Source organism: Panthera pardus, unplaced genomic scaffold (genome assembly GCF_024362965.1).
Source record: "Panthera pardus isolate Hobbes unplaced genomic scaffold, ASM2436296v1 HiC_scaffold_24, whole genome shotgun sequence".
NCBI classification, from domain to species: Eukaryota; Metazoa; Chordata; class Mammalia; order Carnivora; family Felidae; genus Panthera; species Panthera pardus.
In genome coordinates, this window is record NW_026526810.1 from 65,741,645 (window position 1) to 65,768,034 (window position 26,390).

Here is a 26,390-nt window from a genome sequence, read left to right on the forward strand (position 1 = left end):
GTACACGCAGGCCAGGGCGCGAAACAACTAATGCGCAGACGCAGAATACATCCACAGAATGAGCGCTGCGGCCAGAGAAAGCTAATGCGCCTGCGCAATGGATCTGTTCGTGGCCTGGAGACGTGTACTCTTTTTGTCCTACTTCCGCGGTCAGGTTGGTGACGCCCACAGTTGCTCTAGCAACAGGATAGCGTGAGAGGAAGAGGGGGACACGTTTTACAAAGGAAGGCGTAGCTCCCCTAGGATTCGGGCTTTCTTTGGACCACTGGCGTCTTCAAAGATTAACTGGATCGGAAGTGAGGCAATGTCTGGTGCTATCGGGGTTCAGCACCCGAGCCGCCCTAGCTGTTAAGGGCAGATGCCTGTCCCAGATCACTAGGGCAAGTTAAGTTCCCCTTCAGTGAAAAACACCGCTGCTAATCACTGCGCAAGCACCAGTTTACACTTGGTTATGGGCGGAGGGAAGTGTGGGACGGATGGAGGAGGGAGGGAGCTTGACCTCTACCTGGTCCTGAACTGGGACTGAGATCTGGCTCTGGGAGCGCTTACGAATAAGCACAGTAGAACCTAAATTGTAATTCAGCTAACATTTACTGGTCGCCTCCTCGTAGCGTTGTGCTAAATTGTAGGTACCGTTGGGCCAATCAGATATGGTCTCTTTTTTTTTTTTTTTTAAGTTTGTTTTTTGAGGGAGAGAGAGAGAGAGAGCGCACCAGTGAGGGAGGGGCAGAGGTGGTGGGGAGAGGATCCGAAGCAGGATCGGCGCTGACAGCAGCGAACCTGATGTGGGGCTTGAACTCAGGAACCTGGAGATTATGACCTGAACCCAAATCGGATGCATAACCCGCTGACCCACTCAGGGGCCCTTCAGATGCGGTCTTAAAGGGGCCTGTGTTTGGGGCGGGGAGCAAGAGAAAACAGTCGATTAATGTGAAGACAATAAATGATCAAGTTTAGCAACCTTTTACTCCAAGCTAGCATCTTGAATCCTGTGTAATATCCCAGGATATCAGCGTCAAAAGTCCCATAAGAGCATTGCTTGGTTCAAACCCTACCACCACCACCACCACCACCACCACCACCACCACCCCCCCCCCAACTCATTTTGCAGGGGAAACTGAAGGTTTGTGGTTTTGTATTTAACAAGTGGAATTGCCTATTTTTACTTAGCGTTTTAACTTTTTAAAAAAATAAGATCCACTTTAATTTCTGGCTTTTGCTGCACTTTTAATTTCACATTAATCTGACCTTCCAGCTCAAGTTCATCTCATCTTTCAGCTGCAGGTTGTACATAACCAGGTGCTTTTTAAGCTTATTAACAAATTTGAGCTATCCTAGGTACTCAATCAAAATTCCTAAAGCAGCAAGTAAAGACAAGGGTTCTGCATTTTCATTTTTTACTTGTTAAACTGGAAGCTATATCACCATCAACAAATGTGCCATTTAGCAGTGGTGAGGAAAACCTTGGTCAGGTTCTAGAAAGAAAAGAAATAATTCATGTCCTCAGAAAGCTTTATGGGGCACCTGGGTGGCTCAGTCAGTTAAGCGTCAGACTCTTGATTTTGGTCAGATCATGATCTCACAGTCCTGAGATCAACCCCAGGGTCAGGCTCCAAGCATGGAGCCTGCTTGTGATTCTCTCTCTCCTTCTGCCCCTAACCGCTGTGAAAAATAATGAATTAATTAATTAAAGGAAAGAAAGAAAGCTTTACAATATATTTGAAGAGGTATATTCATATTCACACCCACAGAGATTTGCACTGCTGCTATATGAACTTAAGTGCAGTCTAAACTCTCTTATGTTGCTGAGAAGAAAAGGGAAAAAAAGTGTGAATAACCAGGCTGCTTCCCATTTCAATATAATAAAGCAGGAACCTTCAGTTTCTCTGACAAGTTGAACCTTTCTCCCTGCCTCATCAGCAAGTAGGAGGGTAGCTTTCTCACCAGTATTCAACTTCAGACTTTAAAGGCTAGGCTGATGCCTTTTAATCATTCAGGAGTGAATTTCTCAAGGGGTTTCTGTTCCATCAGCCAGGCTCCTTCCAGCAGTTTCTCCCTTATGCTTTGTCTGCCTTTGATCCATGTCAGCTATCATCATTAGCATCTCCACAGGAACTCCCAAAGGGGGAAAGCAGAAGAAATGAAAAATACCAAATTCACTTACCAAGTGCATTCTTTTCTGAGACCTGCAAAGTCAAACACCAATATAATAAACTAAAGCTGTTCTGGACTACTTAAAACATCAAGAAAAGGTCTTGTTCTGTGTTCAGTTTATGATTCTATAATCACGGAAACATTTTTGACTTATCTGCCAATAGGAAATTGCTAATACTAGTATTGATTTCAATCGTTTGTACATTTATTCATTTTTTTAAATGTTCTTTTTGTTTGTTTTAGAGAGAGAGAGCACAGATGAGTGCGGAAGAGGGGCAGAGGGAGAGAAAGAATCATAAGCAGGCTCCATGCTCAGTGCTGAGCCCGACATGGGCCTCAAGCCCAAAAAGACCCTAGGATCATGACCTGACCCAAAATCAAGAGTTGGATGCTTAACCTACTGCACCACCCAGGAGATCTGATTTCAATAGTTAAAATCAAAATGTTAATATATGTAAAAATTCAGGGTCAGAATAATGGATAAGAGTGCAGGCTTCCCAGTCAGCCAGTCCTGTGTTGGAACATTGATTCTGCTGTTTACTAATTGTCTAATTCATGACAAGTTAGTCTGGCAGCTCATTTTCCTTTTCTATGAAATGGAAATAACAATAGCAAGATCATTGGAATGTTATGTTAAAAAGAGAGCCATAGGCCCAAAATGGCACTGCTTAGGCTTAGTCCTCAAACCAGGGCTTAATGCATATTAATGCAATCTAATTGCAGTTTCAACATCTCCCAGAAATGTAGTCTTAACCAGTCGGGAATTTTTCAGTCAGCACCAGTGAGTTTGCCACACAGGCCCTCTCCATCCCTCAAAGGAAGATAAGACCCCTTGCTTTCCCCTACACCATGGAAAAGTGGCCTGAACAATCCTTTCCTTTGGCTAATAACTTTCTTGCCCTGCCCTCTTTCTATAAAAACCCCCCATTTTGTAAAACTCCTCAGCATTCCCCTCTATTTGCTAGATGAAATGCTACCCAATTCATGAATCGTTTTAAAAAGCCAATTAAGTCTTCAAAATTTACTTGGTTGACTTGTTTTTTAACAGTTGTGAGGACTAAATGAGATGTTGACACTAAGCACTTAACATAGTATTTGACACTCAGTAAATGTTTGTTCTTAACAACCATTAGTACTGGTGATTAACTATGATTCCTCTAGATCTCTGAATAATTACAAGTTGGGCAAACCACAGAGCCCCAGTATTTTGGGCACGCAAGAGATGGCACTGAAAGACTACAAATTTATAAATTGAAGCTGAAGTCAGAATAGACCTTAGAGGTTTTATTACAAAAACACTGTTGGAGAGGGAAAAACTCTTCCCTCTAACCATCTTAGTTTTATTGGCCCTGTAAATTAGACTAAAAAAAGACAGATTAACAAGAGAAAACAAACAGAAGTTTATTAACATATGCATCGTATATACACATGGGAGTACCCAGTTATGAGTAACTCAAAGGGGTGGTTAGAACTTGGGCTTATATCACCTTAAAAAACAAAATTCATCTGAGTACATTTCAAAGATCTTACTGGCTTTATCCAATGATCCATAATCAGGCAATATTCAATCTAACAGAAAGGAGCTCTGAGGAGCTATACAAAATGAAAGACTTTTATAGGCAGAAGGGAGCTGAAACTAGGAAGTTATAATGACAAAAAGCAGATTGGTTATATCAAGGTCACTTTCCTTCAGGGGGTGGCAGGGATCTATCAGGCACATTAACTGATTAAGGCTAATTAGGTAATTCCAGATTGTTACCATTTCTGGGAAAGTCAAAACTAATATTTGATGATGTAGGGCCTAGTATAAGTGACTCCACTTAGAGCCTGTTGCCTTGTTTGTAACAACATCACCTAAACAAAAAAGGAATACACTTTTGGAGAAATGACAAAGAAAAAAGACTGAGTTTCTAGGGCAGCAAATTGTGGGAAGGTAAAAATATATGAGGGAATTAATAAAAAATAAGGGTTAGTTAGGAGAGTTTGTTACATAGATTCCTCTGGTGCCCTCTCTGGGTTGATAAGGATCTAGAATGCTTCTGTTCTTCCTTTGTAAGGGGGGCGGGGGAGGGAGAAGGCACATCTACAAAGTTAAGTCTTACTTTTACACAAATAGGAGGAGGCTGAGAGCTTTTCTTGTATCTGCTTCTTCTCAATTGCCTTTGGCTCAAAATAATCTTTATGGTACAGTGACATATTTTGGGGTGGCATGTTCTGCTATTCAACACTCAACATCATAAAACAATAGGAAAGTGGAGGGGCAAGAGGGTCCCCTTACAGGCAAAGGCCATGACTTTACAGTGTCTCTGTACAGTAAGAAATGACACTCTTTATCAAAATACAAATCTTACAGAGAAAAGGACTTTTCTAAAGAAAATCTCTGCATGGGAAAGAAGAGTTTTTTCCAATTCTTCTTCTTCCCTGTATATTTTGTCCTTCAGAGCCCTCCTTTTGCTATTCTTAAGTATTGTATATAACAGCTCCACCTTTTAAATTTGCCCCAGTGTGGCTAACACCCCCTTCTTTATATTTTTTAATGTAAGAAATGTGTATTCAGTCTTCACCCCTGTTCCTGGCACAGAGCTCCTAAAACTCTAGTAATTTCCTAAGTGATGATAAGAGCACTAGGAGCATCTTTTGTTATAATATTTGGTTTTGTCCTCAGTTTCTGTAATAGCTCCAGAGCAATAAAGGTGAAAAGAGCATCTTTTGTTACTCATAACAGGCCCCTTTGAACCACACTGGAATCTAAGTTAATGAAATGGCTTTTGGAAAGCCCTCAAGGGTAGGGACCGGTTACCAGGGAAACTAACTCTGTGATTCCAGGGTAGGAACTTTAAGCCCCATCCTAGAGAGAAAAGGGGCTGAAGATGGAGTTCAGTCACCAATGGGCAATAACTTGATCAGTCATGCTTCTGTAATGAAACTTCCATTAAAGTAAAAAGGAAAAATTCACCTAACCAGAGAGGTTTGGCAAATTTATGGGTTGCTGAGCACATCTGGGCACTGGGAGAGTGGTGTAACTGGGGACAACATGAAGGCTGTGTGCCCCTTCCCCCATGCCTTGCCCTATGCATCTCTTCCATATTGCTGTGCCTAAGTTGTATCCTTTTATACTAAATCAGTGTTAAAAAAAAAAAATTCAGCTGAGTAAATTTAAAGATCTAATTGACTTTATGCAAGAATTTATGAGTCAGGGAACATCCCATCTAGCAAATAGAAATGAGCTCCAAGGAGTTGTACAAAAATGGAAGGTTTTTGTAGGCAAGAGGAGGGTGGGACAAGGAAGCTAAAAGGATTATTCCAGGCAAGGTTACCTTCCCATAGATTAAGTCCCTGGGGTCTCAGTCAGATTGCCTCACCAGAGCTGACCAGGAAGTTCCAAAGGCAGAAACTGCAGTTAGGTTAGGTATTAAGTCTTGGTGAGGTTTTAGCAAAAGTGACTCCATTTTAGACCTTGTGAGCCATTCTAGCAATACAGTAATACAGTAAACTGTTTTCCTGGGTTCTGTGAGCCATTCTAGCAAATTATTGAACCTCAGGAGGGGGTCATGGGAATCTCCAATTTGTAGCCAGTTGGAAGAAGCACAGGTGATAACCTGGACTTGATATTCTCCTGTTTATTTTATTTGTCATGTCAGTTTGATTCTTCAGCTAGAAAGCAGAGGAAATTCTTCCTCATTTTTTGTTGTTGTTGTTGTTGTTTTTAATGTTTACTTATTTTTGAAAGAGAGACAGAGTGCGAGTGGGGGAGAGGCAGAGAGAGGGAGACACAGAATCCGAAGCAGGCTCCAGGTTCTTAGCTGTCAGCACAGTGCCCGACGTGGGGCTCGAACTCACGGACCGTGAGATCATGACCTGAGCTGAAGTCGGATGCTTAACTGACCTTGCCACCCAGGTGCCCTGGAAATTCTTCCTCCTTGACATAACTTTGGGAGCCCAAATCTTTAAAGAAAACCCCTCATTTTTCCTCTCTAGTGCCCAGGAGTCTACTATATTGTGCTGTGCAAGGGCAGAACACTGTCCACACCATGGGACTGAATTTATCACTGCTTGAGGAACACTGTTCTATAGAATTTTCTGTGATGATGCAGATGTGTCTGTGCTGTCGGGTATGGCAGCCACCAAACACTTGTGGCTACTGAGCACTCAAATGTAGCCAGTTGTAACTAAGAAACTTTTTCATTTTTATTAATTCAAATCTGTTAAAAAGAAAACTACAGGCCTAGGGATGCCTGGCTAGCTCAGTCAGAAGAGCATGTGACTCTTGGTCTTGGGGTCATGAGTTCAAGACCCAGGTCGGGTGCAGAGATTACTTAAAAAAAAATTAAATCTAAAAAAAGAAAAAGAAAACCAAAGCCCCAAAATGGCTTCACTTACACCACATTCCCAAATCCAAGCTTTAGTACCTAATCTAATTGTAGTTTCAACATTCCCCAGAAATGTAGTCTTAACAGGTTAGTCAAGAATTTTTCCATCAGTGCCAATGAGTCTGCCACATGGACCCTCTCCCTCCCCCAAAGGAAGAGAAGACCCCTTGCTTTCCCCTACTATGGAAAAGTGGCTTGAACAATCCTTTTCTTTTGCTAATAGCTTTCTTGCCCACCCTCTTTTTATAAAAGCCTTCCATTTCATAAAACTCTTCCCCTCTATTTGCTAGAGGAGACACTGCCAGATTTTGAATTGTCTGTTTATTTTTAGGGAGAACACGAGTAGGGAAAAGGGACAGAGGGAGAGAGAGAAAATCCCACACCCCTGGGATCATGGTCTGAGCCCAAATAAAGAGTTGGTTGCTTGGGGTCCCTGGATGGCTCATTCACTTAAGCATCTGACTTCAGTTCAGGTCATGATCTTATGGTTCATGAGTTTGAGCCCCATGTCCTGCTCTGTGCTGACAGCTTAGAGCCTGGAGCCTGCTTCAGATTCTGTGTCTCTCTCTGCTCCTCCCCAACTTGTATTTTGTCTCTCTCTCTCTCTCTCTCTCTCTCTCTCTGTGTCTCTCAAAAATAAATAAACGTTTAAAAAAATTTTTTTTAAAAAGAGTTGGATGCTCAACAGACTGAGCCACACAGGCACCCCTCATGAATTGTTTAATAAAGGCAATTAGATCTGCAAAATTTACTTGGTTAAATTTTGTTTTCTAACAAACCTAAGTAGCCACATATAATTAATGGCTATCATATTGGACAAAACAACTTTACAACTATTCCACTCAGTTCCTATGTTTAATCTAAGGGTCATACCTTGTTCATAGTTCATTCAAAACACAGTCACACCCATTTGAAACCAAAGAATGTTCTATCCCTGCCAGACCTAATCTATCAGTTATCAGCTCCACCAACTTCTAGAATATTTAATGCGACTTATAGGCATAGGAAAGAGGGTTTGTCAAAATTAGTTTCCATCCATAAAGACCATATTAAAACTTTAATCATACAGGGGCACCTGGGTGGCTCAGTTTGTCAAGCATCCAACTTTGGCTCAGTTCATGATCTCAGGGTCATGAGTTCAAGCCCTGTGTCAGGTTCTGTGCTGACAGCTCAGAGCCTGGAGCCTGCTTCAGATTCTGTGTCTCCCTATCTCTCTGCCCCTCCCCTGCTCATATTCTCTCAAAAATGAATAAAACATTTTTAAAAATGTTTTTAAACTTTAATCATACATAAAATCACACATGATGGCAATAGACGGAAAATAGATTATTTTGTACTTGCACATAGTGTGTCTTGTCTTGAAGGTAAGGAGAAAATTTCTATCCAGAGGCCTGCCTAGAACAGGCACTTAGCCTGTCTTCTCCAGTCTGTAATTCTAGCAGATCCAGCCCAATCCTAAATTATCCCAGCTCTGGGGACACCTTAAGGAATCTATTGACTTTGGTTATAAAAGGCATTTTCCATTTACACGTTTCCTACTTCCAAGTAGGAAGTACCTCATAAAGATGGTTTGGTGGGGCGCCTGGGTGGTTCAGTGGGTTGTGCATCTGACTCTTGATTTTGGCTCAGGTCGTGATCTCACAGTTCATGGGATGGAGCCCCAAGTCAGGCCCTGTGCTCGGGATTCTCTCTTCGTATTTGCCCCTCTCCCCTGTGTGTGCATATGTGTGCTCTCTAAATAAATAAATAAACAAACAAACAAAAGATGGTTTTGCACACAGAAACAAAATACACTGCCTCCTGAGATGAGGTCTAGAGAGATACAGTATCAGTTCTAGCCAGGTCATCCTTGCCTCAAAAAACTGCTACATCTTAACAGGTTTTCAGAAAAAGGAGAGATTTTGTTGTCCTATCTTGAAATGATGAAGCCCAGAATTTCCTATAAGGTACAATTTAAAATACAGCTCCCAAAGCCTTGACACTTAGCATATTAGTTTATAGGTAATTGTTTACACAGCTGCCTCCTAGCTGGACTTTTTATCCATTTATTCATCCAGTCATTACTGAGTATCTACTCTGAGCCACACCCTGTTGTAGGTGCTGGCAGCAAAGCTGAGAACAAAACAGACAACCCTCCCCCATACCCTCTCCCCAACCTTCATTCAGTTCTAGTGAAGGGAAACTAATAATAAATTAGTAAACATAAAGGCATAATAATTTCAGATGGTGATAAGTGTTATGAAGATAATAAAATACAGTGATGTAAATAAATGTAAATAAAAATAGAGTGATTGGAGGTCTCTCTTAGACCCTGTGGTCAGGAGAGGCCTCAGAAGACAGGAGGTTTGAGCTGAGCTTGGAAAATAAAGCTGCCAGCCCTGCAAACGGACAAACAGCCTGTGGTGGCAGCAGATAGAAAGTCTATGTTTACCACTAGAGCAGGCTGTCTATTTCCTTTTGATAACAGTATTCTTAGTGCCTAACATAAGGTTTGGCTTTGAATAGGTATACAGTAACAATAATAGTAATAAATTTTAGCATAAATGTACTAAATGTTTATTGGAATTATCTTGGTTAATCCTCACAAGACAGTCAGGGGGAGAAAATTAAGAGACACTAAGTAATTTACCCAAATGCATGTAGTGGATATATAGCAAAACCAAGACTACCCTTAACCCAGATTTCTGACCCCAGAAACAATGCTTCTAATTAACCAATGAGTCTCAGTGAACTCCAGCATCTAAAGGACTTCCTAAAAATGCAGTTTTTAGCATCAAGCCAAACCAACTAAATTAGAATCTCAGAGGTTAGGGATTAGAATCCTGAATTTGTAACAAAGCCCTCCAGACGATTTTTATACACACTGAAGTTTAGAACCACTGTGCCCAGTTGAAAGAATGTATGCCACAACTCCACTCTTTATACTGCTTTGCCCCACATCTGGCAAATTCCTAGGTCCCTAAACTCTATACATGCCCATTCTCTTAAACTTTGAGGCCTTATAATGGTCATCAGATCAATTTAACACTGTGTAACATGAAAGGAGAAATCTCAGTAAGACCTGCAAGAGGGCTAATGAAAAACACATTGACAAACCCCGTCCCTGTCAGCATTCTCCCACTCACCCTCCATCACTCCTTAGTTTGGTTTTAATCTAACCAAGGGGATGACCTGAACCCCGACAACTCCCTCAACATTAAGACTTGTTTACCAGTTCAGGTAAGTTCTGGAGCTAGCCTCAAGATTTGGGTCCTCTGCTGAGCAAGCCTGAAGTAAGCTCCGGACCTAAGAGATAAGCCAGCCACCCCCACCCCCATGCCCCATATGGGATTCCAGCAACCTAGAGCAGACCCAGCCTTATAGGTTAGTACTTCATTTGCCCTTCCTGAGGGTAGGGGAGGCAGGGATTCCCCAAACTGAGGGAGACCTGGCATTGAGCACATCTTTCCTGGGAACTAGGTTGGGAAATCTCCAGAGCACAAGAACTGCATCTTGGCACATGTCGCTAAGGTTTAGGGTTGCCAGATAAAATACAGGATGCCCAGTTATGTCCCAAACATTGCACGGGATGTACTTATTCTAAAAAAGCATTCGTTGTTTATCTGAAGTTCAGCTTTGGGCATCCTGTTTTTTATTTGCAAAACGTGGCAATGTACTTGAGTTACAGGCCCCCAGGCTCTTTGTAGAAACATTTAACCAATAGTAGTGTCTCCACAAGCATCTTAAGCATCACCTTACAAGAAACACCAGGAGGAGGATTTCAGCGGAGAGGAAGCTCTGCCGGGAAGCCCAGAGTTGGTGTGAGCGTGCAGGGGTAGTTTTGTCACTTTTTAACTAGGGCCGAACGAGGGCTGTGAGGGAGCCGGTTGTTTCAGTACTACCCATCTCCCTCACTGTCCCCCAAATGTGTGAGCAGGAATCCCGTCCTTTTCCGTGAGACCCCAGAGGCCCCTGTGCCGGCACGCAGACCCCGGCTCGACCACCAGCCGGGTTCAGGTCCCGCCTGGGCGTTCTGGGGACCTGCGCCTCCGCCCGGCGGCCCTGGCCACGCCCCACTTTGTTATCCGACCCTTTCCTGGGTCAGCTGGTGCTGGCGTCAGGCGGAGGGATGGGCTGGCTCGGCTCGACCCGGCAGGGCTTGTTTACTATGGCTGATGATCTGGAGCAACAGTGAGTTAATCCTGTGTCTTTCTCTTGCTCTCTCTCTCTGGGCCATGATCCCGGGACTGTCGGTGACTGAGGAACAGTTGTAGACACCTTCCCGCCTTTCCTTTTCCAGGTCGGCTTCATGGGAGGGCCCGGGGTTGCGTTTGCATGCTCTGCTTCTGCCCAGAAGAGGCAGCAGCAGAGCTCGGGGAGCGATGGTAGATTAGCTTGCCTGAGCCGGGGGACTCTGACTTTCCACGCTTAGTCTTCGCGATCGCTCCTCGCTCCTCTGGTACAGAGAGGTTAGACTTAGTGGTGATGGCCCAGATCCTCCGCGCAGCTCGTGGGATGCGGGCGTGGGGGTAGCAGCCGGGTCTGCTCACTGGGATTTGCCCCCAGGACGGTGGTCGGGGGGTGGCAAGGGCCTTTCTTAGCCCGGCAGGGAAAGGGCTCGCGAAGAAAAGAGAGGGGGCGCCGGCGCTGGGATTGTCTGGAGTAATGGGCTCGCAAGTTTCTTTAGTTCTCGCCTACTGAGACACTTAGCCGCTTCCCACCCTAGTTAATAACGTTTTTTAATCATCACGAGATCCTTAATGCTGTGCTTTCAGAATTACCGTTTTTGGGTTTTGTTGACACTGTCTCAAGGGCATCAGGTTCGGGATGCCACCTGTAGGTAGTGTGGCTAGCAGTTCGCAGTCTGATAGAAGCAAGGAAAAGTTGCTTCCAGAATGACTCAGCTCCCAGCCAAGCCTTGGTTTCACCAGAACAGGGCCTCTCCTGGATCCTGTGTTCCTGCTTTTCAGAGCTGCAGAACTGGCAGCCTGCAAAACTAATTAACTTTATGACCATAGTATCTTCCTGAGCTTGAAGGAACTGCTCAGGAAGAGTGTTGCTTTCTAAAGATGACTTTTCCAAAAGGAAATTTACAAAGGTTACGATGACTTAGGGAAACACAGATTAGAGCTGGTAGAGATGCAGGTAATTCAGCTCTTTTTTACAGATGAAGAAGCCAGCACCCATGAAAGTTAGAGGAGACTTGCCCAAATCACAGAGGTCCAGAGCAGGCTTCTGACCCAACACAGAACTCCTTTTGCTTCACCTCCCAACGGGATAAAAGCCCTTTAGAGGGGAGAGACCACTCTGGCCAGGCCAAGTTCAAGGCTAAGTGACTTCTCTGCCCCTTGCCTCAATTTCCCACTCCAGCCCTCACATCCCCAGTAGTATTTAGCAGATCCAGTGTGCCAGATATCACTTCCAGTGCTTTAGAACATTTCTGGTGAAAAAGAGAGGCAAAGTAAAGCTTCTCCCTGAAGAATATCCTCTGAGCAGCCCATCGTGTTGTTCCATTGGACAGCGTTTCTCCTGAGCACTGCTTTGGGCAGATACAAGGCAATGTGGGGTCCACGTGTCATGGTCTGACTTGTCACAGTGTCTGATGTGGAGAGAAAGTCTGTCTCTTAAGACTGGCAAAATTCTGCGGTCTTGGTGCTCATGCTTTAAGCCCACAGTAAGGAATTCCAGTGGAGTATTAAAAGGGTTGAGAGTCTCCATAGAATTGGATTGATTGAGACTGACAATTCTCATCTGGCTTAAGCCATTGATACACCACTCTTGGCTGAGCCCTCAGTATTTCTTGCAAGCCTCTGGCAGTCCTTGAAGAGTTGAATGTAGGCAGCTTATGATTTAGCTGGGGGAAAAGAACATTTATTGGAAATTTATCTTATGCTAGGCATTATTCTATGTGCATAAATGCACTTAATCTTTATGAGATCCCTATGACGTAGATACTATTATTACCTGTCTCTTAAAGATGAGGAAACTGACAGATAAAGGCTACATAATGTGCCCCAAATCACACTGCTGATAAGTGGCAGTGCCAGGATTAGAACTCTGGCTTCTGGTTTTAGATCACACTTCCTTTCAGAAAACGGAGACCGTGTGAAGATGTGGTTATATATTGTGAATTTGAAAAGCTGAGACTGGGGCCTGAATGTCTCAGTCAGAAGAGCATTCAGCTCTTGATCTCGGGGTCATGACTTTGAGCCCCACACTGGAGATTACTGAAAAATAAATAAATAAACAAATTTTAAAACTAATTCTCCTTTAAAAAAGAAAAAAAGAAAAGCTGAGGTACCTGCCCAGAGGAAGGGTACGGAGAACCCTGGATCTGAGATCTGGGTTGTACTTCTGCTTGTTCTCACCAGCAGCATGGCCTCTTTGGGCATCAGTTTCCTCATCTGTAAAATAAAGAGGCTGGACTAGATGATTCCTAAGGAACCATCCTAATCTAAAATTCTGTGCTTCAGATGGTATATCAGGATGTCCTGTGTGTGTGGCCAAGAGGATAAGTAATGGTTGCCCTCGTTCCCCCACAAAATACCCCTGCCTGAGTATGTCGATATTGAAAGACCCTTCCTGTAGCTGGTGGTATCCACCTTGTAATTCCTTCATTCAGGCACAATTCAAGAGAAATATCATACAATAGAAAAGGAGTAGTAAACTCATTTGTTGAGTGTCCAATTTGTCCCAGGCACGTTATGAGGTCTCTCAACCTATCTAGATGCTCCAACACTGGTTATTTATCAGGCCAAAGCCATTCTGCTTGTAAATGGTGATAGTGTGATGGCAGAACCAGAGGGGGTTGTTGTTTTGTTTTGTTTTGTTTCCCCTCCAAAACTGGTGCTTTCAATCTCTACCCTGCAATGACTTCAATTTCCTTGGGCATAAAGGGGCCGGCAGGATGTAGTCTCTTTATTTTACCGCATGCTATTGGAGGTGAGGACATATGTGAGCTTTGTAGACATTTTATAATCTGGAAAAACAAAGCCAGAGGCAACCTGGGAACGCAATCACAGCAGGACTTGAACCCAGGTCTCCTGCCTTCTTCTCCGTTCCTGTCCCATCTCATTGTTCCAGGCTGGACTGATTGATTACGTGAGAGCCCAGCTGGGCACTGACCTTGCTCTGTTCTTCTAGGGGCTTAGAAGAGGGCATGCACAAACCCCAAGGCCCTGCCAGGAGGGCAGATGGCATGGGAATTTGTCCTACCCTAAAGGAACATCCGGTCCTGGGGATGGCAAAAGATAAAGATAACTGAAACATTAGTTAATAGTTGGCATTTTTTCTCTTGTGATCTCCTTGAACATTATGATAACCAGTAACAAAAGTTACAAAGCTCAAATGAGATAATAAATGTGAAAGAGCGTTGCAAACTGTAAAGTGTTATACACACGGCATCCTGAGTATCTGTTGAAACAAAGGGCATGTTGTTACCAGCCCTTTGCTGGAGAAGAGTAACAGTCTATCAGGCAGCAGGGAATTGCTGACCGCCACAGCGACAGGTCTTCTGAGCCTGGGAAACACCCCGATAACTCTTGTAACTGTCAGCAAGGCTGAGAGTGTCAATGTTGCCAATGATTGTCATCGTGTCTTCTTGTCTCAGGCCTCAAGGCTGGCTGAGTAGCTGGCTGCCTGCTTGGCGCCCCACGTCGATGTCTCACCTGAAGAATGTGGAAGCCAGGATCCTCCAATGTGAGTAGGAGGGATGGTTTATCCCACCTCCATCAAGAGGCCCAAGGAGGATACAGGATCTCCCCAGAGCCTAGTTGACAGAACCCACAGATTCTTGATTAATTAATAGTGCTTGGGGTGGGAGTAAGTGGTGTCAGTGGTTTGAAGGGAGAGATTTGCACTGAGGATACCATATTGTGTGATAGTGATTTTTCGACATCTCCCTTCCTGTCCATCATGCTGGTTCCTGACACATCCCATAACTTCACTTCAAAGCCAGTACCAACTGTCAACACACAACACACACACACACATACACACACTCATCTATATATTCTCTTTCCCTCCTTCCTTCTCCCCCCATTCTTCCCTCCTTCCTTCTTCCCCCATTCTTCCCTTCTTCCTTCTCTCCCTCTCTCTTCTTCCAAACACACATGCCCTTCTCAGCTTTACCACCTTCTACCTAAGGACCAGCAGCAATCCTCTGTTCTCTAATATTGCTCTCTTTGTATTCTATCCAGTTAGGCACACCACCTACCTGGTTACTACGGTAGTTTGGGATTCCAACAGATGAACTATCAAGAGCAGCATTATGTTGGAGCAAGGCATCCCATGATTGGCAGCAGCCACAGGCTCAGACAAGACCCTTGGGTCACGTCTGCCTGGTTTCCTTTATGATCTTCCCTGCCCTGCATCCACTGCCCCAGCCACAGATACCTTCTCTTCCCATGGGCCTGAGGAAGTAGGGCTGCAGAGCAGTCACAGCTCTCAAGCCTCCACTCAGGATCCAGGCAACTTCCCCCACAAGCAGCTCTGTCACAGAGCAAGCACTGCCCTGTGAGAGACTAGATGGTCTACAAATAGTGCTTGGAGTTCATCTCTTAGGGCATATGGGTCAGAAGGTTGTGAAAGGAAGGAGGTGAGGCAGGTCAGGAGGGATTTGGCAGTGGAGAGAGAAAGCCAAGGAATGGTAGTCCAGGCAAAGTGATGGTGCTGTCAGAAAACAGTCTTACTGCTCTGCCCTGGATTCCCGTCTCCCCAGGCCTCCAGAACAAGTTCCTGGCCCGATATGTGTCCCTCCCAAACCAGAACAAGATCTGGACGGTAACCGTGAGTCCCGAGCTGAGGGAACGTACCCCCCTGGTGATGGTGCACGGCTTCGGGGGTGGCGTGGGCCTCTGGATCCTCAACATGGATTCACTGAGTGCCCGCCGTACCCTGCACACCTTTGATCTGCTTGGCTTTGGGCGAAGCTCGAGGCCAACATTCCCGAGGGACCCAGAGGGGGCTGAGGATGAGTTTGTGACATCAATAGAGACGTGGCGGGAGACCATGGGGATCCCCAGTATGATCCTCCTCGGGCACAGTTTGGGAGGATTCCTGGCCACCTCTTACTCTATCAAGTACCCTGAAAGGTAAGGAAGAGCCACCCCTCTTGCTCATGACCTAATTCCCTCTCCCACTGGGAACCTTACAGTATTAGTTTCCAGTGGGTCTCTTCTTCCGGGGCAGTTTAAGGGCTGTGGTACCTCTAAGCACATACAACTTGTTTTTCCCTTTTTCCTCCCATAGAGTTAAACACCTCATCCTGGTAGACCCATGGGGCTTTCCTCTTCGACCGACTGACCCCAGTGAGATCCGTGCACCCCCAACCTGGTTCAAGGCTGTGGCGTCTGTCCTAGGGCGTTCCAATCCACTGGCTGTTCTACGAGTAGCTGGGCCCTGGGGTGAGTAGCCTGCAAAGAAAGAATCTATCTCCTCAACCCAAGGCTGTGCCATTCTAGAAGCCCCATTGCATCCAGCCTCCCACCATCCCCACTTGTCCAGGAGAGGTGGGAATAGACCTGGCATTGTTATTTAAAGCTGTTAATCTGAACTAGATCTCTTTGTCCGCATTTTCAGAAGGTTCTTTTTTTTCCTTCATCTGCATGCAAAAAGCTTTCCTGTGTGGGGCACAGATAGAGCAGAACTATCACTCTGTGCCTTGGCTAGACCCCCAGAGAGAGAGAGAAGGAGGCCATGAAGTGACTCTTCCTCTGCTGAGTTCTTATGCTACATATGTGAGTATGTGGCACATACAATCACATGTTGGTGATTCGGTATGGTAACCACCACTGGATACCATCTCTGCAGCTCACCAGCACCTGTGGGAGGGAGATGTCAGAACCAGAGCCTCCAACATGACCCACAGTGGCAGGCAAGCCCCTCTAGACCATGGCCTACTCCGGTTAGGTATCACATCTTCCCCACTTAGAAGTTGTCAGCAAATTTTAATGGGTGAGGAGAGGAAAGGAAGTCGGGGAAAACCAGCCATAGTAAGTAAAATTCGTAGGTCTCAGCCTTCTGACCTCATCCTGCCAGCACCCTTCCTTTCTGGGGGGCTTTTTAATCTGATGAAGTAACAAGCAGATTCCCTCGGTAGAAAAGATTGTGGACCCCCTATCTTGCAGTGACGGCTTATGTACACATAGTAATATTTAGTTGCCAATTACTACAAATTGATTGCTAATGACTAAATAAGAGTTGTCTCTCTACGCCCTTCAAGAGAAACAGAATGACTTTGGATAAAAGAGAAAAATGAGCATTTGAGTAGAGGTAGGAGCTTAGGAAGAAAGGAAGGATATCAAGAGACAGGTGCAAAAGAAGAGTAAATGAGCAGAGAGCTGACCCTCTTAGAGTTCCCAGCACTCTGGACTCCAGCAGACCCTCTGGAGCCCTTTTCCAGAGAGAAGTCCTGCTCTAACCACTCTCCCCATTTCTCTACTTGCATCTGGCCAGGTTCACGCATGGGCCTCAGAGCCAGTATGGTTGGGCAGTTGGCTGGCAGCCATGGAGGAGGACCAGGGCCCAGAGGATCCTGGCTGTGCCTCCCATCTCAACACCTTGATCCTCAGATGCAGAGAGAAGACCAGGAGAGAGAGCAAGAGATCAGAAGTTGACCATCAGGCCCAATTTTTAGTCTGTTTTAGGTGCCCTACTGCTTATGTGTGTGCTCTAAAGGAAGGTGAAGGGAACAGATTGCTCTAAAACAGCAGCCCAAGTCTGACATGCCAGAGTTAAGTTTACTTCTCCACTCGTATTCTATTACAGACCTGAACATGAGAGGCCTCTTGGCAGGTGGTTTCATCTGCAACCTTCAGAATATTAAAAGGCCCTAAGGGTCTCAGGGTGCCTGGCTAGCTCAGTCGGTAGAGCATGGGACTCTTGATCTCAGAGTTGTGAGTTTGAGCCCCTTACTGGGTGTAGAGATTACTTTAAAAAAAAAAAAAAAAAAGCCCCAAGAGTCTCAGGGAGAAAGAACTTAGTTCAGACTGTGAGAGAAAAGCATCTCAGCCATGGACTCTTGGGCTTGAGACCCTTAGAGGAAAAGAGCTTGAGACTTCCTTGAACTGAAAATAACCTGCTTCCTTAGTGACATTGGACTGTCTACCTTCTTTGGTAACCAACTGACTCTCAATTTGTAGTCATCTGGAGCTCCCCGACAGCTCACACACTCTGTCTGCCACTATCGAGTTAAATGTAGGAAGTAAACAAACCCCTAGAGAAATAACATTTGGTAAAGTTGTCCAAGCAAACGTAACACAGAAGTCTTCCTGCACACCCCCACCACCGCCCCCCGCCCCCCAAACTGGCCACTCCCATGTTTTTCTCTTCCCTCCAGGGCCTGGCTTGGTACAGCGATTCCGGCCGGACTTCAAGCGCAAGTTTGCAGACTTCTTTGAAGATGATACTATATCTGAGTATATCTACCATTGCAATGCACAGAATCCCAGGTGAGGGCGGCTCCCAGAGCCAGCTCCGAGTGCACGGGTTTGGAGATGAAACTCCAGCTGGTAGAAAAACTCCAGAACTTTGTTGCAATGCATCTTGCACAAAGCTCTCATTCACTTAGGGGAACGCAGGCACTAGCAGGCTCAATTATTTCCAGAGACCTCCCCAGGGATGGGCCCAAAGGGATGGAGAAGATAATAGATTGATGAAACATGCTGCCCATCTCTAGAGGAAGACTCTTATTCTCCCCTGGAGATAGGCAGTTAGCCTGACAGGCAAGAGTCTGGAAAACATTTTAAAAGATTTTTAACTGAAAAAGTGATATGAATATATGGTATTTTTTAAAAGGCAGAGAGAGAAAGAAAAAAAGAAAGAAAGAAAGAAAGAAAGAGGGAAAATCTTCTCCCTCCCAGCCTGTAGTTCTCAAATTTCCTTGCTGTTTCCAGTCTGAGATATTATGTGACATTGCTTCAGAGAACTTCTTTGCACATCTTCTTTTGCACACACATGACTAGATCTGTACATTCCTACAAGTAGAATGGCTGGTGGAAAAGTGTGATTTAAAACCTAAATTCTGTACACCGTGAAATGCTTACTGTTGGGACAGGAACTCCTTCCACGCCTTTTGGACATTTTGGGGTGTCCCCAGAATCTTGAGAGGTTCCTATCTATGACTGCTCACACAGCAGGCCCCACAAACCTGCTGATCTGCATTCTTGGCACCTGAGAGCCAGGGCAGAGTCAGGGAGGTTATCTTCCTCTCAGGCAGTGCCCTGTGAGTGGCTGATACAGGAGGATCTGTGGGTGGCACCGCCTCTGTGGAGGCCTCAGCCAGCTTGCTGTGGGGCATCTGGGGGAAGCCAAGGACACCAGAGCAGCAGCACTGCCCCGCCTCATGCCAGGCCTGTCCAGGTCACCCGTCGTGAGCCCAAAGCTGTGAAGACGGTGGGGGGTTGCATTCCAGCATTACTGTCTGAGCATTAGCCTCACACCCAGCTGGCTTTGGGGCAGCGTGGGAACTGTCTAGCCAGCATTCCGCATGAGCTCAGCTAATTGAAGGGCCCCGCTGAAGCAGCAGTATTGAAACTCAGCTCTGCAGTCAAATCAGGTAGCCCTCTGCTTCCTGCTCTCGACCCCTCTGTCAGCCCCCACTGGGCTCAGTGCCAGTCTCCTACCCCAGCTCCCTCCTCACAACTTTCCCCAGTCCCAGACCTAGTTGTGTGCAATGAATGGCCTCCCAATCTAAGCCTCAGAATATATAATCACGCAGCTCCTTTGTGTCCTGGGGAAAGCAGAGATGACATCAGTGATAGCCCTCTCTGCCTAACACCATCACTCAATTAAAAAAAAAATTTTTTTTTTAATGTTTATTTGTTTTTGAGAGAGAGAGAGACGGAGTGCGAGCAGGGGAGGGGCAGAGAGAGGAAGACACAGATTCTGAGGCAGATTCCAGGCTCTGAGCTGTCAGCACAGAGCCCGATGCAGGGCTCGAACTCACAAACAACGAGATCATGACCTGAGCTGAAGTCAGACGCTCAATGCACTGAGATACCCAGGCGCCCCACCATCACTCACTTTTATAACCACCTGAGTGTTTCTGAGTTGTAACCCTGACAGGCCTGTAGTAACTCTTACCAGTCCCTTGGAAAACATGACATTTGGCCAAGAAGAAATATGTGGGGGCTACCTACTCTGCTCCACCAACCTGAGGGGCCCTGTACATGTCATTTTCTTCAATGAAGGAATAAAGAGGATATAAGTCCCCAATTTGTAGATGAAAACATTAAAATGTATTCTGGTTACATGACCTGCTAAGAAAATACAGTCAGAATTTGAACTCGTGTCTCTCTGACTTCAGAGTCCATAGTTTTCCACCATGCTGCTATGTCTGAAGGAAGAACTCTGTTTCTGCTGGCCCGTGCAGAACTCAGGCCCGCCTTCATTCTGGGGCTCCAAAGGAGGGGGGACACAATACCTGAACAGGCTGGGCCTGGCGGGCAGCAGTCTCCCGAAGCACCCTGCCTCCTGCCTCCTGCCTCCTGCAAAAGCTGCAGAGCAGCTCAGAATGTCAGCTTCCTCCCCAGCCCTGCAGACCCCTTATGCTCCTCTCGGTCAGCTCTGCCTAAGGAGATGGCCGGGGAGCAAAGTAGATTAGATGAGCCTTGCTTCTCACAAAGTACGGCTCCCCCTGGGTCCTCACAAGACTGGTAACAATCCCATCAGGAAGCCCTTTGCACTGCTATAGTATTTGCTCTTCACTACCCCTCTAACATGAGCCCTTCGCCCCTCTCCTTCACCCCCAGCAAGCTAAGCCCCTAGTCCATTCTCTTCCTGCTCCACCACCCTTTCATGATTCTTGGGAAATCTGATGTTAAATAATCATATGATTAGCTATTTAACGCCTGCCTCCCCAAAATGTGGGATAATCGTGAGCTCCAGCAGGGCTGGCACCACGTGAATCTGACTCCTGTGTCCCTACACTCAGCCCAGGGCATGACATGTCAATATTTGTTGAGTAAATGTTAACCATTGCATCTTTGGACAATTCTCAGTGTCCGGGGTTTTCATATGTGTGTCCCTTCCTAACTGTCTTCTGTGCTGGGAGGCCTCCACAGATTCAGGCCTACCTCCTAATCTTATCAGGATTTAAGGCGCCCAGTGCTGGGGCCTGAGAGGGACACACAGGACAAGGATACTGCCCCAGCGTCTGAAGAGACCAAAACATTGACACTTTATGCTGCAGGGTTTATTCTACTAATTGCCTCACCGTGTTTTGCTCCTTCAGTGGTGAGACGGCATTCAAAGCCATGATGGAGTCCTTCGGCTGGGCGCGGCGCCCCATGTTGGAGCGAATTCACTTGATTCGAAAAGATGTGCCCATCACCATGATCTACGGGGCCAACACCTGGATAGATACCAGCACAGGAAAGAAAGTAAAGATGCAGCGGCCGGATTCCTATGTCCGAGACATGGTATGTTGGCCCACCAAGGCACAGGATTGAGGTGGAAATGTGGTGCGTTGAATCCCTGCACACAGTGATTAGCTCTGGGCATGGATGAGCCTTGGGATGGAGAAGGGTGATCAGAGAGTTGGGGGGAGAAAGGAATGGACAGATGGGGATGGTGTAGTGCGTTTGAAAGGGCTGACTCAGTAATACCGTCATCAGGGGCTTTCATTCTTGCTTAGCACGGTCCAGGGAAATGACCGGTTCTCGTTCAGTAGCTGGACACAGACAGCATGATGCCACTCCAGACCCCCTGTCCCACCCAATACCAGAGCCATGAACAGTAGAGCAAGTAGTAAAGGCTGCCCGGAAGCCTTCCCACCACATTCCTGCCTTCCCTTTTTCTTATCCCTCTCCACCCCCATTTGCTAATGAGTGCTTAATTAGGCTGGGTGCCACGTATGGGCCCTGGTTCATCAGACCTGTGGATGAAATGAGCAGATAGCGGTGGGGCTGGCATTGAAGGAGGTACAGTGAATAACCAGAGGAGAAAATGAATGGGACCTTGGGATTCATGGACCCCTCCCCCTGCATGGGAAAGTGCCCAGATTCTAGGAGAAAGGTGGACCGATGTTTCTGGTAAGTGCTCATAGGTGATGGGCAAGCAGGTATAAGGGAAAAAGAATCGGTGTGAGACACCAGTTTCCGGTGCCCCGAATAAAAGGGCCTTTCCACCCCTGGCGGGCTCTTCCTCTCTCCATAGGAGATTGAGGGTGCGTCGCACCACGTCTATGCGGACCAGCCACACATCTTCAATGCTGTGGTAGAAGAGATCTGTGACTCCGTTGACTGAGATGCTGTCCGTAGAGGAAGAGGAGAAAGCCAGAGAGTCGCTCTCGCCTCCCTGTTCGCTTACTCGCCCCTGTGTCCTTTCCTCACCGACTAACACGTGCCAGCCAGGCAGTCTTGGGCTGTCCCCAGCGCAGGACCACAGTGAAAAAGCGCACTCCTGAGCCCACGCTAAGGGTTGGAGGCAGAAGCCATGAGAGGCCTTGAGCTCCCCTCCCCGGGGAAGAACATAAAGGGTTGCATAGTGCCACCCATTCTCTCCATGCCAAGTGTCCCCCAGATGGTGGTTGTGAAGGGATCGCACGAGTCATGCTCCCTCCCTGAGTCAAAGGGAGGGCGGCCTCTTCCCCTGGGTGAAGGAGAGGCTCCCGGCAGCCTTTCCCAGCTCTGGAGTGTTTTGTGGGGGTAGGTTCCAAGCAAAAACATCTTCCTCCATCACCCCCTAGTCTCCATTCCTTGCCTGTTTTGTCCAGATTCTGATTGGGAGCTAACTACCAACTAACTACTAACTTCTCAACTACCAAGAATAGGTCCCAGAGCTCCCTTGACCTGCCGAGTGCCGCCCCCCCCCCCCCCCCCCCCCCCGCCCATGACCTAAGAAGTCCTATTCAAAGCCCTCATGAGTGGATGAGGAGCAGGCCAGGGCAGGACATGGCTGGCCCATGGTGATACAGCTCTGCTCCAGGAGAGCTAAGGCCAGAACCCAGGTCTGCTGACACCCAGGACTCATCGCTGACTCTATTTTGCTAAAGTCTAAGGCAGGCACCATTGCCATGAGTCTGGTCCTTGTCACTGGCCATAGGTGAGCCCATCCCTGTCCCACATTCTAGCCCCATTGTGCAGGGGTGCCACTGTCCTGTCCTGTGTCTCAGCTCCAGATGCCTGAGCTGGGGACACTCCAGGGCTTCCTTCCCTTGCCCCCTCATCCTCCCAACTGGGAGGCCTCTTGGCCTCCCTCTGTGCCTTGGGCCTGAAGCCCCACCTGTAGTATAGAGCAAAGGTGGCCCCTGGTGGAGAGACAGGGAAAGGCCCTTCAACCCCAGGGCTGTGTCTGGATTCCTTACTCCCCCTAGTATCTGCGGGGCTTTTCTACTGTCCCCAGGGCCGAAGCCCACTGTGAGCCCCTGCCCACGGTCCAGTGGAGAGCCTCCAGCCAGCAGTTCCCTGTCCTCGTCAGCCACAGGATGGTTCTCACTGCCTGGCCCTCCATCCCTGCCATCTGTCCACACAGTCACCAGCCCATCCCACCCCCCAACTACCTGTCAACTGTCTCCCAGGGGCTGGTTCCGGGTGCTGCTCTGAGGTTCTGGGCAGCAGGCTGGGCCTGGCCCCGGAACCAGGGCAGCTCCTGTCTGCTCCCGTTTTGTAAAGCCAACCCTTTCACCAGAATAGTATTAACTCCTGGTGCTTTGTACTATTGGTCCGGCTGCCTTGGGCTCCTTTTCTATATTAATAAAGAAATGAGTGAAAACTGGTGGCAGCGATGTTTAATATTGCTCTGATAGGAGTGCTGGGATGGTACTTGAGGTGGAGAAGAAGGCCCAAGAAGTATCTGCTTACATGCCACCTGTCTCCTGTTTAATGTATCATTCACCCAGGTCGGCATGGGCCATGTCAGCCAAGCCCCTCAGAGGATGGATGAGGAGTGTGGACAGGCCAAGCCCCAAGTCACAGGAGGAGAATCAGGAGAACTGGGTGCTTCCCCACTGCCCATCAAAAAGCCCTGTCTTCGGTGTGCCGGGGTAGCTGAGTCAGTTGAGCATCCAACTCTTGATTTCAGCTCAGGTCGTGATCCCAGGGGTCATGGGATCGAACCCTACATCATACTCTGCACTGAGCGTGGATCCAGGAGTCCCTCTCTCCCTCTGCCCTTCCTCTTTCTCTCTCTCTCTCTCTCTCAAATTAAAAGCAAAATAGCCCAGGGGCGCCTGGATGGCTCAGTCAGTTAAGCATCCGACTTCAGCTCAGGTCATGACCTCACAGTTTGTGAGTTTGAGCCCCACATAGGGCTCTGTGCTGACAGCTCAGAGCCTGAAGACTGCTTTGGATTCTGGGTCTCCTCCTCTCTCTGCCCCTCCCATGCTGATGCGCTCCCTCTCTCTCTCTCTCTCTCTCTCAATAATAAATAAACATTAAAAAAATTTTTTTTTTTAACAAAATAGCCCTGTCTTCCAAAGTTCACTCCACATGGGCCTGTACTTGGACTGCTCCTACCTCCTACTCATCCTCCAGGTCTCAGCTCAAATATTCCTTATTCAGGGAAGCTTCCGAGACTGACCCCCTACACTAGACTTAGACTCCTTCTTCTGTGTCTCCATGGTGTACCCAACTGCCTCTTTAAGACTCATGAACTTGTCACTTGTTTACTGTCTGCCTTTTCATCGTAGACGAGAAGCTACTTAAGGAAAAGGAGCACATCTGGCACCTAGTTCATGTTCAGTAAGTGTTAGTTCTGATTGAGCCAAGAGAAACAAGGTATGCCAACTGCTCAAAATCAGGTTCAAATCACTACCAACAGTGCCTGCTGTGGGCTGGCAGGCTCCAGCAAGTCTCCGAATTCCTCACTCCAAACAGCATAGAAGCCCACACTTGTCATGAGGAATAAATGAATGAATAAGTAAGTGAACGGAATTCCTGGGTATAATTACAAAGCTCTGATCCATCCCAGGATGCTGTGTCTTTGTGACTGAAGATTGCTTGATGGCCAACCGCTGCTATGGCTGGTGTTTGGAGCTTATTGTATGCCAAGCACTAGGGTTACATAGTGGAGAAACGTGGTCCCTGTCTTCATGGCACATCAGACTCAGAGAGACACAATTAAATTATTATGTAAATCTATACAAAATTGCCACTGAAAGGGCCACCCTTGAGAGGTTAGGAAGGCCTCTCTGCAGAGATAAGGACCACTGCTGAGTCTGAAGGCAGTAAAGGGGGAAGGAGCGTCTGGAGAGAGCAAAGGCCTGTTAGCAGGGATGATGCTTGAAATGAGGCTGGGGCAGTAGGTAGGAATCTGGGTCCTCCGGCCTCTGGAAGAATGTTGTGTTCATCTGAACAGCGGTGGAAGGAAAGAACTGGAGTGAGGGCCAGGGTGGAGTGGGGGTTGTGACAGAATCTGATTTGTGACTTAAACCCGCTGCCCAGGCTGTTCTGTGGAGTACAGATCAGAGGGGGCGTGTCCCTGCTGGGAAACTTGAGGCTACTGCAGAAGTCCGGGCCAGACATGTTGGTGGCTTGGACATGGCTAGTGGCTAGTGGACACATGGGAGGAGGGAGCTGCAAGAAAAGCTTAGGAGATAAAATCAAAGGGACTTGATGTCAACACTGAATGATGCTGCCACCCCCCTTGGAGAACTGAGTGAGTGAGGCACTGGTCACCAAACCCACTCACATAGCAACACAACCCGCAGTATTTTTTTTTTTTTAAGTTTATTTATTCTGAGAGGGAAAGCTAGCGGGAGAAGGGGAAAGAGAGAGGGGGAAAGAGAATCCCAAGCAGGCTCTTCACTGTCAGCGCAGAGCCCAATGCAGGGCTCAAACTCACAAACCATGAGATCATGACCCGATCAAGAGTCAGATGCCCAACTGACTGAGCCACCCAGGCGCCCCCGCAGTATATTTTTTAGCACAGATTCCTGGGCTGTCTCTGCCAGAATTTGGTTCAGTCCAACCACGACATCTGCATTTAAACACATTACCTCAAAGATGATGATGCCTCCTGTCCACAAGCACTGATCTAAGGGAATCTGTGTCTCTGACCCTAGACCTGGAAGGCCCTAGGTGGAGAAGTATAGCCTATGGCCCTGGGGGTTCCATTTCCTGCTTGCTCCAGAGCCACTGGAGCCTGCATAACATGCTGATCTGATTTTCTCAAACCCAACACGATGCAGATACATTCCTCATGACCACATGTAAGAGTCTGAGGAAGGTCACCCAGAGTGCCCTGTTTCCACTCCCAGGCCCACACACATGGATTCATGCAGGCGCCTGTGCACACACACACACACACACACACACTCCTAACATTCTCAGGGCTAGGACTAAGAAACCACTATGTATATACCACTAGACTGCACCTTTCCTGGTAGGTTCTAAGGATTTGGGGTACCAGTTCACCCTATAAATGTGAGTTCCCCAAAGACCTAGCAGTTTGCAAGGAGAGATTCCACAGACAGACATAAACTCAAGACTGGGGCGGTCCTGCACAATTCAGGGGCTAGCAGGAAATGTGCTAAATTTAACTGCCTTCTTGGGATAGACACCAAAATATGTGTGCTAAAAATGCAGTCTGCTTTCATTGCCAAAAAGATGGTGAAAACTTGATGAATACCTCTCTCCCTTCTGACATATCACACTATAAGCCCACAACTGCAAGTGCAGTTCATGACCAGATAGAAAACAATCCTGTTGGCTGATAATAAGCACAATGTCTAATAAACAGTGAGAAACATCACTTTTCTCATCCTGTGAGCTTTCAATTCCTACAGAGTTCTCCCTGGAGAGAGTCTGGAAGGTCTTTTTCCTCTGGGATCCCTCCCTCTTCTGCCCTCCCACAAAGTCCTAGTCTGTCTTGCAGAGGCAAGCCAAACATGGGATTTTGAGGGTCAGTCCCAACCCCATCCAGGCGAAATAGCTCAAAAGAAACCAT

General features: G+C 47.0%; 1 protein-coding gene across 3 annotated transcripts; it reads left to right on the forward strand.

Moving 5' to 3' along the window:
- The first annotated feature begins 30 nt into the window (after positions 1 to 30).
- Positions 31 to 23,219, forward strand: ABHD4 (abhydrolase domain containing 4, N-acyl phospholipase B). 3 transcript variants are annotated; one of them, XM_019430481.2, is made up of 7 exons: positions 31 to 154; positions 14,113 to 14,201; positions 15,223 to 15,595; positions 15,753 to 15,907; positions 17,842 to 17,953; positions 20,737 to 20,923; positions 21,660 to 23,219. In XM_019430481.2, the coding sequence occupies exons 2-7, from the start codon at positions 14,162 to 14,164 to the stop codon at positions 21,747 to 21,749; spliced, it is 957 nt and encodes a 318-aa protein (XP_019286026.1). In that variant the 5' UTR covers positions 31 to 154; positions 14,113 to 14,161; the 3' UTR covers positions 21,750 to 23,219. The 3 variants fall into 3 exon arrangements, with proteins under 3 accessions (XP_019286026.1, XP_019286025.1, XP_019286027.1); XM_019430480.2 differs by lacking the exon at positions 31 to 154 and adding an exon at positions 10,587 to 10,694; XM_019430482.2 differs by lacking the exon at positions 31 to 154 and adding an exon at positions 10,693 to 10,803.
- Positions 23,220 to 26,390: the final 3,171 nt, after the last annotated feature.

Excerpts from the sequence above, each read along its gene's own strand:
- ABHD4 (XM_019430480.2), top strand. The coding sequence starts at position 10,633 with ATGGGCTGGCTCGGCTCGACCCGGCAGGGCTTGTTTACTATGGCTGAT. Across the intron at positions 15,596-15,752 it reads TCTATCAAGTACCCTGAAAG|AGTTAAACACCTCATCCTGG; the intron begins GTAAGGAAGAGC and ends TTCCTCCCATAG. Across the intron at positions 20,924-21,659 it reads ATTCCTATGTCCGAGACATG|GAGATTGAGGGTGCGTCGCA; the intron begins GTATGTTGGCCC and ends CTCTCTCCATAG.